This window comes from Egretta garzetta, unplaced genomic scaffold (assembly GCF_000687185.1).
Source record: "Egretta garzetta isolate BGI_Z169 unplaced genomic scaffold, ASM68718v1 scaffold353, whole genome shotgun sequence".
NCBI classification, from domain to species: Eukaryota; Metazoa; Chordata; class Aves; order Pelecaniformes; family Ardeidae; genus Egretta; species Egretta garzetta.
This window is the reverse complement of record NW_009259307.1, coordinates 1,897,494-1,916,432: the sequence shown is the minus strand read 5'-3', so window position 1 is coordinate 1,916,432 and position 18,939 is coordinate 1,897,494. Positions and strand designations below refer to the sequence as shown.

General features: G+C 37.5%; 1 protein-coding gene across 1 annotated transcript in view; it reads left to right on the top strand.

Moving 5' to 3' along the window:
- The window catches only part of GDA (guanine deaminase), a 17,404-nt gene extending 670 nt beyond the window's left edge, over positions 1-16,734 (top strand). The window contains exons 2-12 of the mRNA XM_035891718.1: positions 1,651-1,738; positions 3,013-3,118; positions 5,837-5,864; positions 7,281-7,388; positions 8,156-8,263; positions 10,439-10,536; positions 11,129-11,196; positions 11,758-11,904; positions 14,321-14,439; positions 15,563-15,590; positions 16,621-16,734. Coding sequence (XP_035747611.1) covers positions 1,651-1,738; positions 3,013-3,118; positions 5,837-5,864; positions 7,281-7,388; positions 8,156-8,263; positions 10,439-10,536; positions 11,129-11,196; positions 11,758-11,904; positions 14,321-14,439; positions 15,563-15,590; positions 16,621-16,691 — 969 coding nt within the window. The 3' untranslated portion in view covers positions 16,692-16,734. The remainder of the gene's footprint in view (positions 1-1,650; positions 1,739-3,012; positions 3,119-5,836; positions 5,865-7,280; positions 7,389-8,155; positions 8,264-10,438; positions 10,537-11,128; positions 11,197-11,757; positions 11,905-14,320; positions 14,440-15,562; positions 15,591-16,620) is intronic.
- Positions 16,735-18,939: the final 2,205 nt, after the last annotated feature.

The window sequence follows — 18,939 nt, the reverse complement described above, 5'->3', positions numbered from 1 at the left end:
GGCTTTAGATGAAACCTGTCAGTGGTACTGTGGCACAAAGGGAGAGGCTGTGTTTGAGCTAGACTGGTTCTGAGTAATATAAAAGCTTTAAGATCAAATTCCACTTGATGAACAATAAGCATCTACATCACCTTGCAGAGTACTGATTCTGTCCTATAACTGAAACGTAGCCTTTAATAAGTGAACTGAAATATCTTCAACAGATTAAATGATTTGGCCAATATAAGTTGCCTTGCATTTGTCTAATACAGTGACAACATGTGTTGTCAAAATAACACAGTGAATCTGAAATAAATAGTTACGCTGCCTTTGTGACACAATTTTTTTAAAAAGTTACTTTCTGCCTCCTGCCACAGTAAAACCACGTTAGAAACAGGACTAAACCTGCTGGGAGCAGGTATTGTTTCATCTTCGCACTTTTGGAGTTGTAATGAAAACATAGTGATTTTCTTTTTTCAAATCAAAATTCTGTTTCCAAGAAACACAGTCTACAGTTGGTAAAAGCAACAAATTAGCTGAAATTTTCCAGATTTTAGCTAGAACCTCCTCTGTTCCCTCAAATTTTAGGACAGCCAATTCTTCATGCTGATGTTTTGGAAACAGAATGGTTTTAGATTTCATTTAACAATGATGTTAGGACTTCAGAAGTAGAGAATTCTGGGTTTCAACAGCTAAGACAGACAAAGGTAGTTTCAGTAATGACACTCTTATTTTTGAGACTCATTTTAGGAACCCTTAAAGACATACTTTTAATTATTGGCATTAATTTTAATATTGTATGGAAAAGACAGAACTTGGCTTCATGTTTGTCAAATAATTAGTTCTAGCCATTCTTAAAAGTTGTGTTGGATGTCCCACCATCTATGTCATTAAAAAAAATAAAGCAAAATTCTCAAATTATGTTGTAGCCAGAATCCAAAAATGTAATTTAATCCTGTATGTTGGATGCGTAGTCAATATAGTATGCATTAGTCCAAAGATCAAGTGAATCTATAAATTTCATCACGACTGAATGTGACTTTAAATGGCTCTTCATTTTAATGTTATGTCCTCCAAAAGTAATATAAACAGGTATCAACCTTTTCAAACGGTATAATTAAATTACACTCTGAGCAGTTGTTCTCGATTTACTTTAGCCTTGAAGTTTGTTAATTTGTATTCAGGGATAATAAAGGATTTTTATATGTGAAAGCCTGACTATTTTTCCCAGCCACATCAAGTAGCCAAATGAAAACCACTGCTTTTTTGACAAAGCCTTGCTTTTTAACATTAGGTAAATAGTGCTTCACTGTGAAAATTGGAGAGCCTTGCAAAAATAAGAAATAATATAAATGGCTGGTGGTTTATATTTCTAAATAGAAGTCAGGATTCATTTCCAGTTTGAGTGAGGGAAACATAGACTGGTTTCTATGGGTTTAGCCATTGTTAAAATCCTGTATGGAGGTGGAAGAGGAATGTTTGTATGTATTAACACTCAGGCTTAAAAAAAGTTATTATGAAATTAAAAATCTATATTTTACCTTCCCACTTCACTGCACAACTTCTCAATCACTAAATGTTCTCGCAGTTTGAAATCAGACTGCCTGTTCTGCATTTTGGCAGCTTGACTATTTTTTTTTCCAGACAGTTGAAACTGATTTCTTTTTATAGAGGCGAACTCTGAAGAATGGCACAACTACAGCTTGCTACTTTGCAACAATTTACACAGATACTTCTCTTCTTCTTGCTGAAATTATAGGTAAGACTAACAGTGAGTTTTGAAGGATGTTGTGTGGAAGTTGAAGGAAATGGAGCTTAGGAGTTTTAGATTAGCGAAGGATCTGTCTTTCTACTAATTTGCTTTTTATTCATTGCATCTGTCGTAGTGTGCCCCTCAAAATTCACCCTTGTTACCCTTGTTGACTTAACTGCCTCTCTCCTACTATTGTTTCTGCTAGTCTCTTCATTCCCAAATTGGCTGCTGGCTGAGCTTGAATTACATCTGCTGGAGTTGCTCTTCAGCTGCTGTCCTCTGCTTTTTCTAGCCTTTTGCTATTTGAGGATTAAAGGGCTGAATGACAAGAGGTGCGGTCAGTGCATTAATTTCCTGATATTCCGAAGTTACAGTTAAGAATCATCAAAAATCTCCACACGCCCTCTGAAACCTGAACAGTGGGGGTTGTGTCAGGATCTTATCGCTCCCTTCTGTTCACCGTTGCAAATGCCTGCTTTTGAGAGTGTTGTGATTCTTGCAGGGTTATCTCAGGGCTCAGCTAGCTCCCAAAGCAGAGCAACTTAATGAGAATCTCAGTTTCCATCAAAAATTCCCTAGTCTTTCTGATTTTGTAGGAAAACCTAAAACTTTGAAGCCATTGTATTCAACAACTTGGACAGTAAAAGTGGACAAAAGAGATATAATTTAGAAACGCATTTAAAAGCTTAGAATTTAATATTATATGCATTCCTTTAAAGTCTTACACATGAGTTCTGAGTCCTAGCATGGATAAATCTCAAGAAGGACGCTAGAAGTAGCTCTGGTAATTTTCTCCACCCAGCTGCACGTGGGAGGCGTGTTAGGAACCTCATCCCTTTCTCTTAAGGAGAGATGCTTAGCTGAGATCTTTGTGCCTTTTCTCAGCTCAGGGTAATCATCTACTACAGCTAGTCTACTCTGATGCTTGTGCTTCTCATCCTCTACTTCACAGCGGTCTTCTTTGTATACTACCATTATGAATTCTGGTTGTGGTTAAACTACAGTAATCTAGTCCTCAATTATAATGTTTATAAAAGTAGGTACTAATGTGGAAGAGGAGAACTCCTATTTAAATGTTGTGGGTTTTTTCTCTCTCTTTTTTTATCCTTAAAAGTCACGTGGATGGTCTGAACTTACAGATAAGAAAAGAGCATAAGTTCTGTTCATCTTAAATGAAGCTGGCTGAGGTGGAATTTGCTATTTTTATTTCAGCACAGGCTTTGATAGCAGTTTTTGAGAGCCAGTGATTCTGAGTTTTATATTCTTATGCATCTCAACAGATAAATTTGGTCAACGAGCATTTGTTGGAAAAGTCTGCATGGATATGAATGACAGTGTGCCACACTACAAAGAGATTACTGCTGACTCTGTCCAAGAGACAGAAAGGTAAGGTGATTAAATTGGTGGCACAACCTCTAGAAATAAGACTTTTTCTTACATCTGAAAAGTGAACGTGAAACTGACTAAGAGCTTACAGGTGCAGATTTGTTAGGAACAGGTTTTTTTTCTTCTGACAGCATTGTTTTCTACAGTTCTGGCAATTCCAGCATGCCCAGTTGCTGCACAGCCCAAGCAGTTTCTCTCCAGCTCTTCCAAAGAAAGGGAGAAGCTACAGCTCTAGTGTTTGGAGAGAATATGTGTATGTTGTTGTCTGTTTTCGGCCTGCTCTTTTTCCTTCACAGCTCTGTATGTGGAGGTGATGTGACCTGACATGGGATGATGGAGTGGCAATCAGTTCCTTTGCCCCCATTAACTTCTGAGCTATTTCCCTTCCCCATTGAGGATAAAGCTTTATTCAAGTTGTAGGAGTCAGCTTTCATATACCCCATTTTAAACATGCTGTGGTTCTCCCCTCCAGCGTAGCACCAGTGAAATTACTCTAGTGTGCAGCTGAGAGAATGAAATTAAGGCAACGCACGTGGTGGAGGGGGACCCAAGACTGGAATATGGCAGCCTGCTGTCTTAGGTTTTCCTTGTCTTTTGCATCCATGCTTGGAAAATGCTTAAGCAGACATACAGGTTTTCTCCTGGGACTATTTATTTGCTTGTATAAATGTTTCAAATATCCTTCTGAAAAGGAAAATACATAACAGTAATATAAACATCTTCTGGCACTCGTGTGAAATCGCTACCTTATTTTTGCAAATCATGCTAGAAGAATGCCAGTAAAAGTTAGAAATGGTCATGGACGATGTTTATATTTAAAGACATTTTTAAAACATGTAGTATTACGGATTTGCACTCTACTAACATCTGTTTTCCTTCATGTAAATCCCCAGTTTTCATAATACAGAGTGAGTCCTTTTGAGTGTTCCTGGAAGCAGCAGAACTTCCACTTCTGATATTTTTTAAAGCTTCAGAATGATCTATATAGCTTTCTTTTAAATACCTGTCTTACTTCTCTAGCTCCCTTCTCATGGACTGTGGTAATAACAAAAGTGTCTCAGCTTGAATGGACATGTGGCACAAGTACCCCAGAGCTGTCTAGAGAAGAGAGCTGGGTGCTTGTCGGCATGGATCAGGAGTACTTACCTCATCAGGGCTGGACTGCAGCAATCTTCTTTCTTCCAATGTATTACACTGATTTCTGTTCTTTACAGTTAACCTCTGGGAATATTTGTATTGTATGCTTGGAAATAATATGCAATTCCAAGTGCTTCTTATATTAAATCTAAATTCAAGTCAAGAATTTGAATCTACCTTTTTCCTGCAAAGAGGATCAAATAAAAATTTAGGGAATTGAAATCTAGAATACGTTATATGCTGCTAATAGTTGTAGTCATCTGGAAAGAGGAGGACCCATGCTCAAATCTGCTCTCCTGCTACAGAAGACAGTGGTTTGAACCTGACCACCTTTCCACATAGAGAAACACATAAGCAAACAAAGTATAGGGTATTTTGAGAAAGGTATTTCAGTTCTGAAATGCTGACACTGTTCAAAGAATGTGAAAAAGAATGAGAACAGCCATCTGGGGGTTTTGGATTGTCACCTGAGAGTTATACCTGTGTTACAGTTTCTGCTGTAATAATAGTATTTTATTACTATACCAGGTGAATCAGTAAGAGAAGAGACAGGCAGACAATACGTAATTCACATTCCATTTTGGCTCTCAAAGTTAGACAATGGTGGGCTCAAACTCCTTCGGTCATTGCGGAAGCTTAGCTTGGGTCTCTTGCTTCCACCTGGTGATCTAGCACTGGCCTCAGCGTTGTGAATCTAGCATTATTTGCTTTTCCGTATGAAGACATTTGGCAAATTTGATTCAATGTTTGTTGTGACCAAAATTACAGTTTTTTTCTGAACGTAAACTATGACACAGAAATTCACACAGATCCTGTCCAGAACCCATTGCAAACTGGCTTTTGGAAATTATTTGCATACTCTGTGCATATGGGTTTTCAAAAAATGTCTTCCCTGCAAAGTCAGAGGAAGTTTTATTTGCTCATCTGCATGATCCATATTGACTGCTTGGGGTTTTTAGTAGAGGTCCCTGAGGCAGCTTCTTTTATTTAACAAAGTAAGTAAATCTATACTGCATTTTCCATAAGGAGTGTAATCTCTGCTCTAACATTAACATAAACATTTCCAGAAAATCAAGGGTCCTTTAAATGAATGAGGACATATGCAACTACTATAAGTGAAGTATAGAATATTGCAGCATCTTTTAAAAAATGGGATTTTAAATCATAGAATATATTTAATGCTGTAATTTAAATTAATGGACAAATTTAAGTGTTCTTTTTTTTCTCTAATATTGCAGCTGTAGCTTATAATTATGTTTTCAATTCATTTAATGTAACATGGATTTGGTTTTTGGTGAGAACTCAGAGTAATTACCATGTGTCTAATGTTAATTATTGCAAATGAAAAAAATTCTGCATATTCAGGGTCAAATTCACAACTAGCATAATTTGGTGTAAGTATCCTGACTTCACTGTGTTGCTTCTTTTTATTTCACCTGAGAATCTGGCCCAACTTTCTGTAAAAAATTGATCTATGTCTGAAATGCTTAATGGGGTATCTAAGTAAATATTTTCTGTATTTTTCATCATTTAAAGCACAGGTGACAGATTTATGACAGATTTTTTTCTACCCTTTTCCAGGTTTGTTAAAGAACTACTGGAAAAGAAAGTAAGTAGAGTTCTCCTTTGCATTCACTTTTGTATTCAGAAGATGCTGTGTGAATATATGAAATAGTTAATCCCGCTGACAAACTCTTGTGGCTTAGTGACAAATCAAGAAATATATGTCTTTCTGTGTAGTAGGCAGATATCATCAGTCTGAAAAATGCTCTGCTAGCCATGTTGTTGAGAAGTGGAACTTGTAGCAGTGTAAATTCAGTTTTGTGTGGTCAGAGCACAGCAGAGTAATGTTCTGTGTGTGTTCTCTATTGACTTTAAAATATTCAGCTTCCTAGAAAGGACAATTTTTTGTTAAAGAAAGGTGGAATTCAGTTGATCGCTCTGTGGCATACATATATACAGACTAGTAAAAGAAGTTCTCACCAGCAGAAATCAGTGTTTTTTACAATACAGTTACAAATCCATTACTGAATTGATATCTTGCACATGTCTTCCAGTGTGTTTCTAAAGAAATTCAGGTTTGCACTCCTGAGGTAAAGATAGAGATTTACACTCCAATATTACAAGCCACGATGCTTTTCTTTTCAGCCTTTTGTTTTCAATGGCTTAATTTGTCAATGCTTGTATCTCAAAATATTCAAGAACAGATGCCTAACGTTTAATGCCTACATCATATGTATTAGTGGAGTAAGTCAGCTAATCTGTAGAAGTCCTGGGACCCTTGTTATCTGGGAGGTGGTATAAGAAACTGCAAACCGAGTTATGATACACTGTCTTCTGGTGGTGCCACATGAACAACTATTGCCTGTGACTGAAGTCAGAGCTGTAATGCCACTGCCTATTTTTTATGAAAATTTTAATCCAGAAGCGCAAGGTGTAAAGTAAACACTGGTAGCTCTAGTCTTGGTGTCTTCTCCATTGCTTCTTACTGCGTAGCCTATCTGCTGCCACCACTAATCTTCCTGTCTAGGGAGTATAAAGACAGTGTGTTGCTATCATGAGTGGAGAAGCTCAAACAAGAAAAAGGCATTGGTTTTATGGAACTGTGCAGTTTTGCATCATTACATCTTTGATGTTCACTGAAGAAGGACTCAGAAAAATGTCTGGTTGTTCATCTGACTTCTTGTAATGCATACGGGACTGTCAGCAAATTTGGAAAAGCATCCAGTGCTTCTCGGGAAGTCTGGTAAAATCCCAGAGACTTGATTGAAGAGTTCTAATGAAAATAACTTCTTTACTAAGGTTCATTGAAGCTGTTTTCAGAGTAAACTTTGATTCTCTATTTTTGTGGTGAAATTTCTAATAAAAATAAGGAAATTACTATACAGCTTAATTTGAGTTGGCAAGGATGCAGTAAGCAATAAACGATGGAGACAAAATGCAATTACTGTGTAAATGGTTGTCTTAATTATGGTTACTGATGTATAGATGTAGAATCCCAAGCATGCCTTTTTAATATTTTCAGTATCCAAGGGTACAGCCTGTAATAACCCCCCGCTTTGGACCTTCCTGCACAGAGGACTTGCTGTGTGCACTTGGCGATTTAGCACAGGCTCGTGATCTCCACGTGCAGGTAAGCTCTGGGAGATCTGTGTGTGATTTAAATAGTTTGGATAGATAGCATACAGACCAGGGAGTTTTCATAATTTCAGCAAAACAATTAAACTACATTCTTACCTCAGAGCCTGTCTTTTAAATTCCTCTGAAATTATTAATGGTACTCTGTAAGAGCACTGTGACCTGCACAGGAAATGAGAAGGCTCATAGCTGGAAGGATGCACAATTCGGCAACCCCAGCCATGGTCACTAGGAGACCGGCACCCAATATTGTAGGTTAGAGCAACCCTTGGTTTTGCGGAAGGTTGCTCTCCCTAGTCCAAGGTTGTTACGTCTGTCTTCCACTATTTCTGTACAGAGCAGATTTCGGTAGATTCAGAAGTAGATTCAATAGATTCAGAAGAATTTCTCATCATTGCATCTTATTTAACATTGTTAACGTAGCTGTAGGAGTTGCAGTGTGATGGAGTTTCTGTGTTTAAAAAAGACATACTTTAAAGCTTACAGGTCTGTCAAAACTTTGAAATGTTTCTTTTTTGTTTACAGGGTTCTAAACATTTCCTGTTTTAAAGCTATCCTACGTTAGGATTTTTTGTCATTATGAAGTGGGCATTTTGAGAATATATGCTCCAGTGGGAGTACAGGAGCATCAGATTTTTATCTGAGACCAGGAATTAGTCAGCCCATCCAAAGATACCTGGAGCCAGTAGGTTGCTCAGAAGGTTGAAATGTCATGTTTAATGCTATTTGAAGGACTCATTGCTGTATGTTTCCTTGTTGCAGAGTCACATAAGTGAGAATGAAGAAGAACTCAAACTTGTGGAGAACATGTTTCCTGCCTACCAGAATTACACTGAATTGTATGATAAAAACAAGCTGCTTACCAGCAAGGTATCTGCATAAAAACTTTCACAGCATAGCTTAGATTTATCCATGTAGAGAACATGATGGTTAACTGTACTTACCTGAAAAGTTCGTATTGGTTTGTCAAGGTCAGTGACACCCAGGGGAGAATGAATTGATTTTATGTTCTCTGTTGCACAGGTGTTGGTCAAGATATTGGAACTTCAGACAAGCCCACACTTTTCCTAAGCATTTTAGGGGAGATGCATAATAAAGCTGTTTTATGCTCCCTGATCCATTTTCCAAGGGCTCCAAAGAGAACTGGGGGGTAGTGGGATCAGGAGGAGACTGTGTAAAGTTGGTATTGTAGGAGCTGGTAATTATTGGGCAGTACCCAGTTATCCTTGTATTACAATGTTTTTGCACACTGGTTTTGCCTGAAGGTTTGTTCTGTGGTGTTATGGTAGGACCAACTTCATTTTTTTGGTAGTTTCCTTCAGAGAAGCAGCTTGTCCTGTTGTGTTCTGTGTATGAACCTCACATACAGACAGGTATACTTTACTGTTCTGACTATCCAAAAGGACTCTCATCTCATTAGCTGATTTTTACCAAGTATTCAGAGGCACAGTGACCTGAAGGGTTGAAATTCATTAAAGCTTTATGCTGGTGAGATAAGTGTAAGCAGATCTGATACCAGCCCACACTAAGTACAGGTTGGAGTGGCAGGGCATGCCTTATTAGGTAGCGGAGAGCTGACACAAGAGTGAATACGAACCACATAACTACAGTCAGAGTGCTTAAACATCAGTCAAATTGATTTAAGATTTTAGGAGAGAATTTCAGGGGCACAAAGGGCAGCTGGGAACTCCTTGGGAATTGGCTATTGAACTCCCATTTCTGCCTTAGAAAACATACCTCAGTGAATTACTTATTTACAGTCCTTATTACCTGAGAAATCCATATGGACTACTTAAATACGTACACAGTATTAACTTTTGTTCTCTCGCACAGTCTGATGTACACTGATTTCCTGCGTCGGTGTACTAAAGAGAATATTAGTGCTGCAAAAACATAGGTCTTAATTCTGCCAGACTTACATGCACAGCACCAAAAACGGTCACTGAAAATCAGTTACTGGTGCTTTCTGGAGCCAGGCTTCTGTTTGTTTGGGGAAGCATTCTATTAAACACAAGCAAAACAAAACTAAAGACATTCGCCCCTCCACAACCACCGAAACCACAACACCAATTTATTTTTTTTTTTTTAAATGTTTTAAAAGTGTGTTTTTCAGAGCTGTGGCTGAAATAGTCTCTTCTTTTTAGAAAGAAGTACAGATCAGAGGAGATATGTTTCAGCAGCTACCATATGTATGTTCTTAACTTAAGACGTGGCTATTCTCATTCCATTTCCAGTTGCATTTGAGCTTGATGAGTAGAGACGGCAAGGGTAGAGTACTATTAGGAGATGCTCAGTCGAAACAGTCCCTGTGCTATTCTCATTTTTATCAGGAGATTGCAAGGCCTAACAGAGCTCTTACTCTTCTCTCTGAGTGGGCATTTGGCATTATGAGGTAATCCCAAGTAGATTTGTCTGGGAATAATTGGTTTATGTCCTATTAAATGGTATTATCCTATACTATGTTTTGTGTATACTGCTTGTGAACTTATTTTTAAAGTGAGCTATGTGGACCAAGAAAGAAAAATAATTAATCAGTTGCCTAACAAATCAGATTATTTTAATTAAAGAATTTTCCATATATGTATATGTATATTTATATTGATATCTGTTGCAAACCTTCCTTACAATGGGAAACATGCTAAGAGTACATATGTCTTCTATTGTATCTGATGTACCCCTAGCCCCCGTACCTAATCTCTGTGTTAGCTATGAAATATAAATCATAAGATTACTACAGTGCTAGGGCAACCGGGGCATTCTTGCTTTTGTCCCTTGAAGCTCTCAGGTCACAGCAGTTACTGTAAGAGTCAGCACCTTATCTTCTTACATTGATAAATGAAAAAAAGCTGTGTGAGGGATATGCCAGACATACTGAAATTAATGAGGGTTTCTCCCCTGTTGATTTCAAGACCTTCGTTCAAGAAGTGCATTAATTTCCCTTGACGGTAACAGGTGTCCTTTTGGGTGTTACAAGCAGTGCAGCAAAAATCACGGCACTGAAGTAAATGCAATATTGAGTAAATTGGTGATTTTGTTTTTCTTTAGACAGTGATGGCTCATGCCTGTTATCTTTCTGAAGAAGAGCTGAAACTTTTCAGTCTTCGTGGAGCTGCAATTTCACATTGTCCCAATTCTAATTTTTCGTAAGTTAAAAAAAAAAAAAAGAAGAAGAATGTACAGTTAAATAAAGCTGTTGTTCACATAGTCTGTCCTATCAATGGCAGATTCAGGCCATCTCCCTTCCCCCCCCAAAGTTTGTATATGTTTTAGGGAAATGGGAAGGGGCTATATAGTCATCTTTCTATTAAGCAGCAATGAGATACTGCATGGTATGCAGCCAGGATACTGTACTAAATGTTAACAGTCATTTTGCCTTTAACATAATCAATATCTTGTTTGTGATGACTTACTGGAGCTCATGAAATGACCTCACATTCTCCTGGAATAGACTTTACATTGTATTTTGACTTTTTTCACAGGTATACTGAGAGCTCGTTTTCAGCAGATAACAATAAAACTATGGGAATTTTGAATTGAGAAAAACTGCCTTTATTTTTAGTGATTAAACCCCATCTTTCAGATGTATGAATGCAAATGCTCCATTCCAGTTTAATAAACCCAATCTATTGCACACATTCTGAGAGCCTTTGTCATGAAACAGCTCTGCAGCCCTACTTGTCATGTAGGGCTTTCTCTGCATGTATCACACAGAACAGGTTTCTTCTTCCAATCCAGGTTGCGCAGCGGTGTCTTGAATGTGCAGAAGGTCCTGAAACACAACGTGAAGCTTGGCCTTGGCACAGGTTAGTATTTTGCTGTAAAGATGGTTTCTTTTGGAAACCATTGGGCGATACAAAAATATGCCTGCTTGTTCATATTTAAAAGTCAGCATGTCTCCAATTTTCCAGAGTCATAAAGTATTTTGGGTTAGGAAGGGCCCCCTAGAGGTCATCTAGTCCAACCCCCCTGCAGTGAGCAGGGACACCACTAACTAGATCAGGTTGCTCAATTTATGGACCTGCTTTTTTTTCCCACTACTTCTAGAGTAATGAAATCTAAAGCTGGTCAAAAAGTGTTTAAAAAGAAAACAAAAATGAATGAAGAAACTTTTGTTCCTGTTATGAGAGCAAACACTGTTTGAACAACAACTTTTCAGATTGCTGTTATTCTGTGTTGTGTTTTGTTTTCTGACTTTGTACGTGAGAGTAACTTTATTAGGAATTATACATTCAGAGACAGCGCTTAACAGTAAAACTTTTTTGTTTACCACATCTTCCACTTTGTAACATTTAATTAAAGCTCATAGAAATTCAACCCAGAAAATTATACCCAAAACTTGTTTCTAAGAGTCTGATCCTTTCTAGATGTTGCCGGTGGATATTCAGCTTCTATGCTTGATGCCATCAGGAAAACGATGATAGCATCTAATAGCCTTCAGATCAATAAAGTGAACGAAACAGGACTAACTCTTGGAGAAGCTTTTCAACTGGCAACTCTAGGAGGAAGTCAAGGTAAGAAGAAATTTCTATAGGATGGACACAGAGAATTACAGCTCTTTTTGATATTATGTCTGCCTGTCTTTAAAAGATGGCTGAATTCACAGATTTTCTGGTGCCAGGGTGAAGTCTAAAATGGTATCTGCTGGGCGGATGTATCCTTCAGTATCTCGTATCCCTACTAGGCTCATTACAGAAGATTATTCATACTGATGTTGAGAGTTTAATAATAGAATCTTAATGATTTTTCAGGGTTGTACATTTTCTTTTCAAAGATCCGCAGACTTAATCATTAGCGATTGTATGTTTATCACACCAATTGGAAAGACTTTGTTTTCTCAGAAACCAACACTTAGAGGAAAAGCTGTGCAATTACTATAAAATGATGCATCCTGTTTGTCATCAGTTTCTAATTTTGTTTCTGCTTTTTGAGCTCTCGGTGAGGCAGTTTGTCACTGTCTTTCCAGCAAATCAAAACATCATGCAAATCACTCCTCAGTCAGAGAGAAGCACAAAGTTTAAACAGGATATGCACCATGGTTGTTTAAGACACAGTTGCATCTGCAGAATATAGTCATATAGTGTATCAGTTATTCTGGTTCACTGGCAAGTTTTGTCATGATCAGTATGCACATACTGATTTATACAATTAGCAAAGTTTTAGCAGAACTTGTATGATTTAGCAGAGAGCAAACCCACACTTAAGTAAAAAAATATTACTATTTCAGTTACCAGAAATGTGCTTGCTACTGCTAAAGAATTGATCTCGAGTCTTTTCAGTGTTTAATTTTTGCAGTTCTCAGAAAACACCATTGGGAACTATTAATAGAAGCTTGAAAGATGTAATGAAAATGTCAGACCAAAATGTGAGACCAAACAGGTCTTCTCAGGACTATATTTGAATTTCTGGAGGGTGTAATGGGGAAATACAGTAGACAAAAAATGGGCAGGGGACAAAAAAGGAGAGATCTTTTTCCCACAGTTTATACTGTTCTCATAAAAGGTGAGAATAAATTAGCTGATATATGAAAAAGAAAACTTGTAAAAATCTCGAACTTACTTCCCTTCCCAGCTACTCTTGTGCTTGTTTTATCTGGGTTCTTCGGTTTACTTAGTAATGCGTTTGTTTTATATATTTATTGTGACCTGGTTTGTCCTTACTGAATTGCTTGCAGGGGTAGAATATAAACTACTTGTACAGTAGGCTGACAAGTACAGCCTGCAAAGATTTAAATGACCAATTCCTTGTTGCAATAGTTTGCTTTGCTGAGACTCCTAAACACTTGTTACCCTCTGGTGTTTAATCTAAATATTGCATTCTGCTCACAACCTTGGAGGAGTATGAGAACATCTTAGCTGAAACTAGTAGGTAGTCAAAATATTTCACCATTTGGAGGAGTTCAAACATCTTTAAGGTATTGCAAAGTTCCTGCCACACATAGACTTCACTGAAGGCTAAAGTTGATTTGTTGGACAGGAGCAATCTCAAAACAAGTGAACAAGGTATTTGCAGATATTATCCCCTTTGATAACTTAGTTTAACTACAAAGTATTGGAAAAGTTGATTTAATACACAGATACTTTGTACAACTTTAAAACTATCCTAAATCATTTCCAAGGAGACACAGAGGCCTCTCTTAGGTATTCTAAGCACTTGCAAGCACCCAGTCACTGAAGAAACTGCAGATTTTCAGTGCTCATGGATCTGAGAACCAGAGGTTGTAACGAGGCTGTGAAACAACAAAGCTAAATAATAGACCACAAGACAAGCCTTGCATACAAGGGTATGAGACCTTCAGATCTGGCTATAATTTTTGTTTTCCACACCATATTGTTCTCTGTTCCTGCTAATTACCCTTAGTTATACTCTCTGCACACCTTTTTTATTGTCATATTATTATATGTTGCTGTTGTAATAGGCCTATACAACCTGTCAACGTTGCTTAAACTGTTTAAAAAATTAAATCTAATACTGCCTTAGCAAGGTGAGTATTATTACATACTTTACTGTTTCTCTGACTTTGTTCCATTGCCCTTTTTGGAGCTTTAACGTTTTTGCAATGTAAACGCTTGTTATTCCGATTTAGACAGTTAGTGGCCTATACATCAGATCTGCAATGACACAAAATCAATGGAGAACATTCAAAGAAGAAGACTCAGAAGAGGGTTCAAATTGTTTTTCAGGTTTCTCTTACCCTTAACAGATGCCCTTCAGAAATTCATCAAAATATTCGTGTTTTTACTGAGAAGTTGCTTAAGAACTCAGATGCTAACATACTCACAGTTGAATTTGCATTCATGTTTTTCCTTTCAATCATCTACGTTTTCGTAGTTTTTCTTATGAACATCTCAAGTAAGCTGCCAGGTGCTACCACATGGTGGAAAGATGCTTGCACTGAAGATCTGTTTGTGAGCTTATTTTCTTCCTCAGCTCTAGGACTAGATGACGTGATTGGAAACTTCGAGGTTGGCAAAGAATTTGATGCACTGCTAATCAACACAAAGGCTTCAGACAGCCCTTTTGACTTGTTCTCTGCTGATAGTTTTGAGGTAATTGGAACAGGATTAATGATTTAAAAAAAGTACTGGAAATGCCGTGGGGAAGGTCTGTCATACAGCCAGAATAAGTCTCTTGAGAGTTCTTCCAGTAACAGGAATTGGGTGTATTATACCACTGCTGCCTGTATTTCTGCCCAAGAGGTTTAGTGGTTGGGTTGTTTTGGGGTTTTTTTGGAATCTTGCTGACCTCAGTGACAGTCCCACATCCCCATGAGCAAAAACGTGTGTAACATTTTTTAATGCATGTTTTATTAGCCCGAGCTGACAATTAGAGTTAGCTATTTGCTGTGACAAATGGCAGCAAAGAAAAAGCAATTTGGTTTTAGTGAACACTTTGAGTTCAAACTCAGAAATGGCAGTCTGTTCCCAGGTAAAGGCTAGGTTGCCTTGACTGCACTGCTATGGTAAATTTAAGCAAGAACTCAAGCTGGCCAATTTGAGTTGAAAGCACAGTTTTCATGCAAACATATAAGCAGTACTGGCATTATGCAATGGGCACACCTTGTCATACAAAAACCTTTTATGATCAAAAAAGGTAATGAGCAACTGTTACTTGAATTTACTCATGTGACCGGACTGTCTATCACCTTCTCTATTCTTGGTGTCACCATTTACTTAGAAATGCAGGCATAAGTGGTGAGATAATTGTTGCTTAATCTGTTCCACATGCAATAATCTGGATTAGATCAAATTCTTTAAATTTTAAATCTTCTTCCTAATTCAAACAGTTCTGGAAAAAAAATATTTTCCAGTTTAAGTCTAAAACTTTTTAGCTAAGTTAGCGGTACTGAGGACTTTAAAAATACTTACAGTTTTGTCTTATTTTTCAATAAGTAAGTGAATTTGAAAACTCTGAAAAAGAGGAAGAAAAAATATTGTGGTTTAAGCATATATTTGTTTACACTGTCAAACTTGTGCAGTGTTTTCTTCCTGAGACATACAGCGTCCTTAGTGAGAGTTATTTATGGGAAAATGTGCAAATTAAGTTTTTATTTTACTAATAGTAGGAATATTTGGGAAAGTGTTTTGAACAATTCTTTCAAGCTTCAAATAATTATGATCTGGGATAACAGATACTGCTTTCTGAATTTGGTTTTCTCCCATTTTTTTATAGGACACTCTCCAGAAGTTCCTGTATCTAGGTATGGTCTGATTCTCAGCCCACATAGAATTCTTTCTATTGTTATTTCATACATCAAAAATTGCCTAAATTAATGTGGACATTAATAATAAATTTGTTTATACTTAATTAAACATACATTTGTTTACAGTAACTAAATATATTTATTTACATTGTATATAAACATTCATATGTCACTATTATATTTTTATCTACATTAAATATACATTTACTTACATTTATTAATATTTATGTATAAATACTGAGCAAGAATTAAGTGGTTTAACTTTTGTTCTTTGGGATGTAGTTAGTCAGTTTAACACGATCAAATACATCAAGTTTGTCAGATTTATTACCACACTTATATTTATCTACCATATGAGCTAAATCATATTTCACGGTAAAGTAACACTGACATGCTAATCACCAGTTCAGCTCAGGACTTCTGCAGACCAGTTTCCATTGTGTTTTTTTTACTCCCAAACAAAAAAGATGGCCTTTAAAACAAACGAAGCCCAACCCAAACAACCCCACCCCCCTAAGAGAATAGATGTTCTTTATAGGGCATTGCCTGGACCAAGAGCTGTGCTGCCCACCATGTTGTTATGTAGAGGTGACTGGTGTTTGCTCTGGCCACATTTCTGTCATTCTCCAGTTATGCTTTTGCATTTTTTAAGAAGCTGGCTGAGGCAAACCAGCTTTACTGCTGCCTGGTACCTGAGTTAGTTCAGATACCGTGCAACAACGCGTTTTCTCTACAGATGTAAAATATTTTCAGGGTTTGAATCTACGAAATATATAGAAAACCCATGACACAATTGCAGCAGCTGAATGCTATGTTTATTTCTTAAAAAAAGCATGGGAGGTTTAAACATCCATTGATCTTTGTGGTAGCCCTGACTATTTCTCTCCAAACAAACTTTCTCAGTCCTAGGAAACGGTCGCTCCAAATGATGTGTTCCAAAACTGATTTTGTGGGTTGTATAATGTTTATTAATTAAATAAGTGCATGGATTAATGTGCAAATCTCTGTTTTGACCATGTTATTTCAGGTGATGATCGGAATATTTCTGAAGTATATGTGGCTGGAAAGCAAGTGGTTCCTTTTTCAAGCTCAGTATAAATCCATTTCCCTCTTGCAAAATACGCTGCTGATCATTCTGCATCTGATTTGGAAAAGATTGGTTAAACACAGTGCCTGATCATCAGGAATGACACCTCATTTTTGTTTAATGTTTTAAAACTTGCAAACATTAGAACTTTTGTTAGACCTTTCAAGAATTACTTTACCAAAATTGTCATAGTTCTAGAGGAAGCAGTTATTTAAATTTCTCTGTAAAAATAGCATGTGTGCATTGATAAGGGATTTGGTAAATACCTTAATTAAGGAGGACACCTGCTGTTCCTTTTAATAATAGTGTAGGAAACATTACGAAGAGCAATGAGACTCTCATGGTGTATAATGCGTCTGAATTTTAAAAAAAAAAAAGCCAGTGCTAGTAAATTGATTTTGCAGATAATGAGTATTATGGCAGAATGTAATTTCCATAATATTATCACCAAGTATGGAAATATCAGTGACATTTGGGGCATTGAGAACATTTTTCAGGTTTTTTTAGGAGCTTATTTTTTTTTAATAATTATTTCATTTAAAACATTATTTTTTTTAAGAGAAATTACGTAACAAGTGTGTATTTATAAATAAGTAAGGGTCCTGATTATCAAAGAGTTCAGATTTGTCATTCTTAGTCAGACAGAAGAGAACTGGTGGAAGAACCAAATAAGAAACGGGGCATTAGTCACAGGGGGACGGGCTGGGAGAGCGGAAGGGCTGCATTGTTCTGGGATGCTGTCAGCTGTATCTGCATTTCTGCAGATTTTTGTTCCTAAGCCTAGACGTGGTCAGCCTGATCTTCCACCCACTCCACTGAATTACCTTCAGCTGAGTGACAGCTGAATGAAACGTGTTAAATTAGAAGCAGGCACTAAGGCATTGGAGCAGCCTGCTACTTGATAGCAAACAAACGGAGATATTTTGCGGGACTAGAGGGAGTACTTCGTCTAGTTTAGCCCTTCCCTAGTTCATTTGCTGCTGACTGTTCAGACAGGATGATACAAAGTCCCTTCTCCTTTCTGTAAGGGAAGTGAGTGAGTTTAAAAAAAAGAATTCCAAGAGAAACGGGCTATTTCTGGCGATTACCACCTTTGACTTGAGGTGGAAATCATCACTGGAAAAAGTAGCTCTGCTTTAATATGCTCTTTTCTGTCTTTCAATGTGGCAACCATAATTCCAGCTCTGTACAATTCCAGGTAAAATATGTGACCTTTTTGTTTTGGAAATCTGTGCAACTTCCTTTCTTAAAAAGCATATCTCCCTACTTTTTATCAGAGACTTTTTTTCTTATTTTTTGCACTAGTAGTTTGAGGAGGGGGTTGCTTCTTGTTTCTTTATTATGTTTTTGCCACACAAAGGATGTAAGCTTTAATTTCAGTGTCAATAGAGACAATATGGTATTGAGTTACTATAAACATGTGTTGAATGTGGTTTTAAGGCCTGCTTCAAACTCCTTTGATTTCAGTAAGCTTTGTTTCACACTTTTGTCTCACTGCCTTGGGGATATAAAGGCACAGGACCTCCCTCTGTTCAGAAAGCAAGGGAGGTCACTGCACCAAATTCTCACTTCATGCCTCCTTCTGAGAGAGTGCGTGGCCCAATGTCACTGATAACTTTCTGATTTTACAAGTATTTTCAGAGCTTACGTACTGTTATGGTTACGCCTATGTGAGACGGTATAGTGTCAAGTGGAAGTGTAAAAGCTAGCTTAGGCACTTAATGCAGTACAGTCTTTTCACTGTGGTTTTTTGTCATTGTTTTTCTTCCGAAGCCGAGTAGCCCTAGTGGACAGCAGGGGATATTGGCTTGCAGACACCACCCAACTGCAGCTGCACAGCTTGCTCACTGAGAGCTACCTCGGGTACCTTCACAGGGCACTGCGCTGTGCCGTGTGTGCTCACGGAGGCACAGCCTTCATATCCATTATGTTCAGTGGTAAGGCTTTAGGAGTCCAGACTTAAGTGTTAAGATACCCACATTCCACCAGGGAGTTTTCTTAACTGTTTTGTTTCTCGTATGTCCCAATCACCTACGCAGTAGCACACTTGCTTGGCAAATACAATCTTCAGCTCTTTAACTTGGTTTCCTGATTCAGGGAGCATTTTTCCTCATGAATTTTGACATGAATTTAATTGACCAAATTTCACATTCCAAAACCAAAGATCTGTGAGACACATGTTTTAATCCTCCCAATTACTGTTTGAAACTATTTTTAGGTAGTTGCGTAGTTTTCAGCTTTGGCTTTCATGCAAGAATG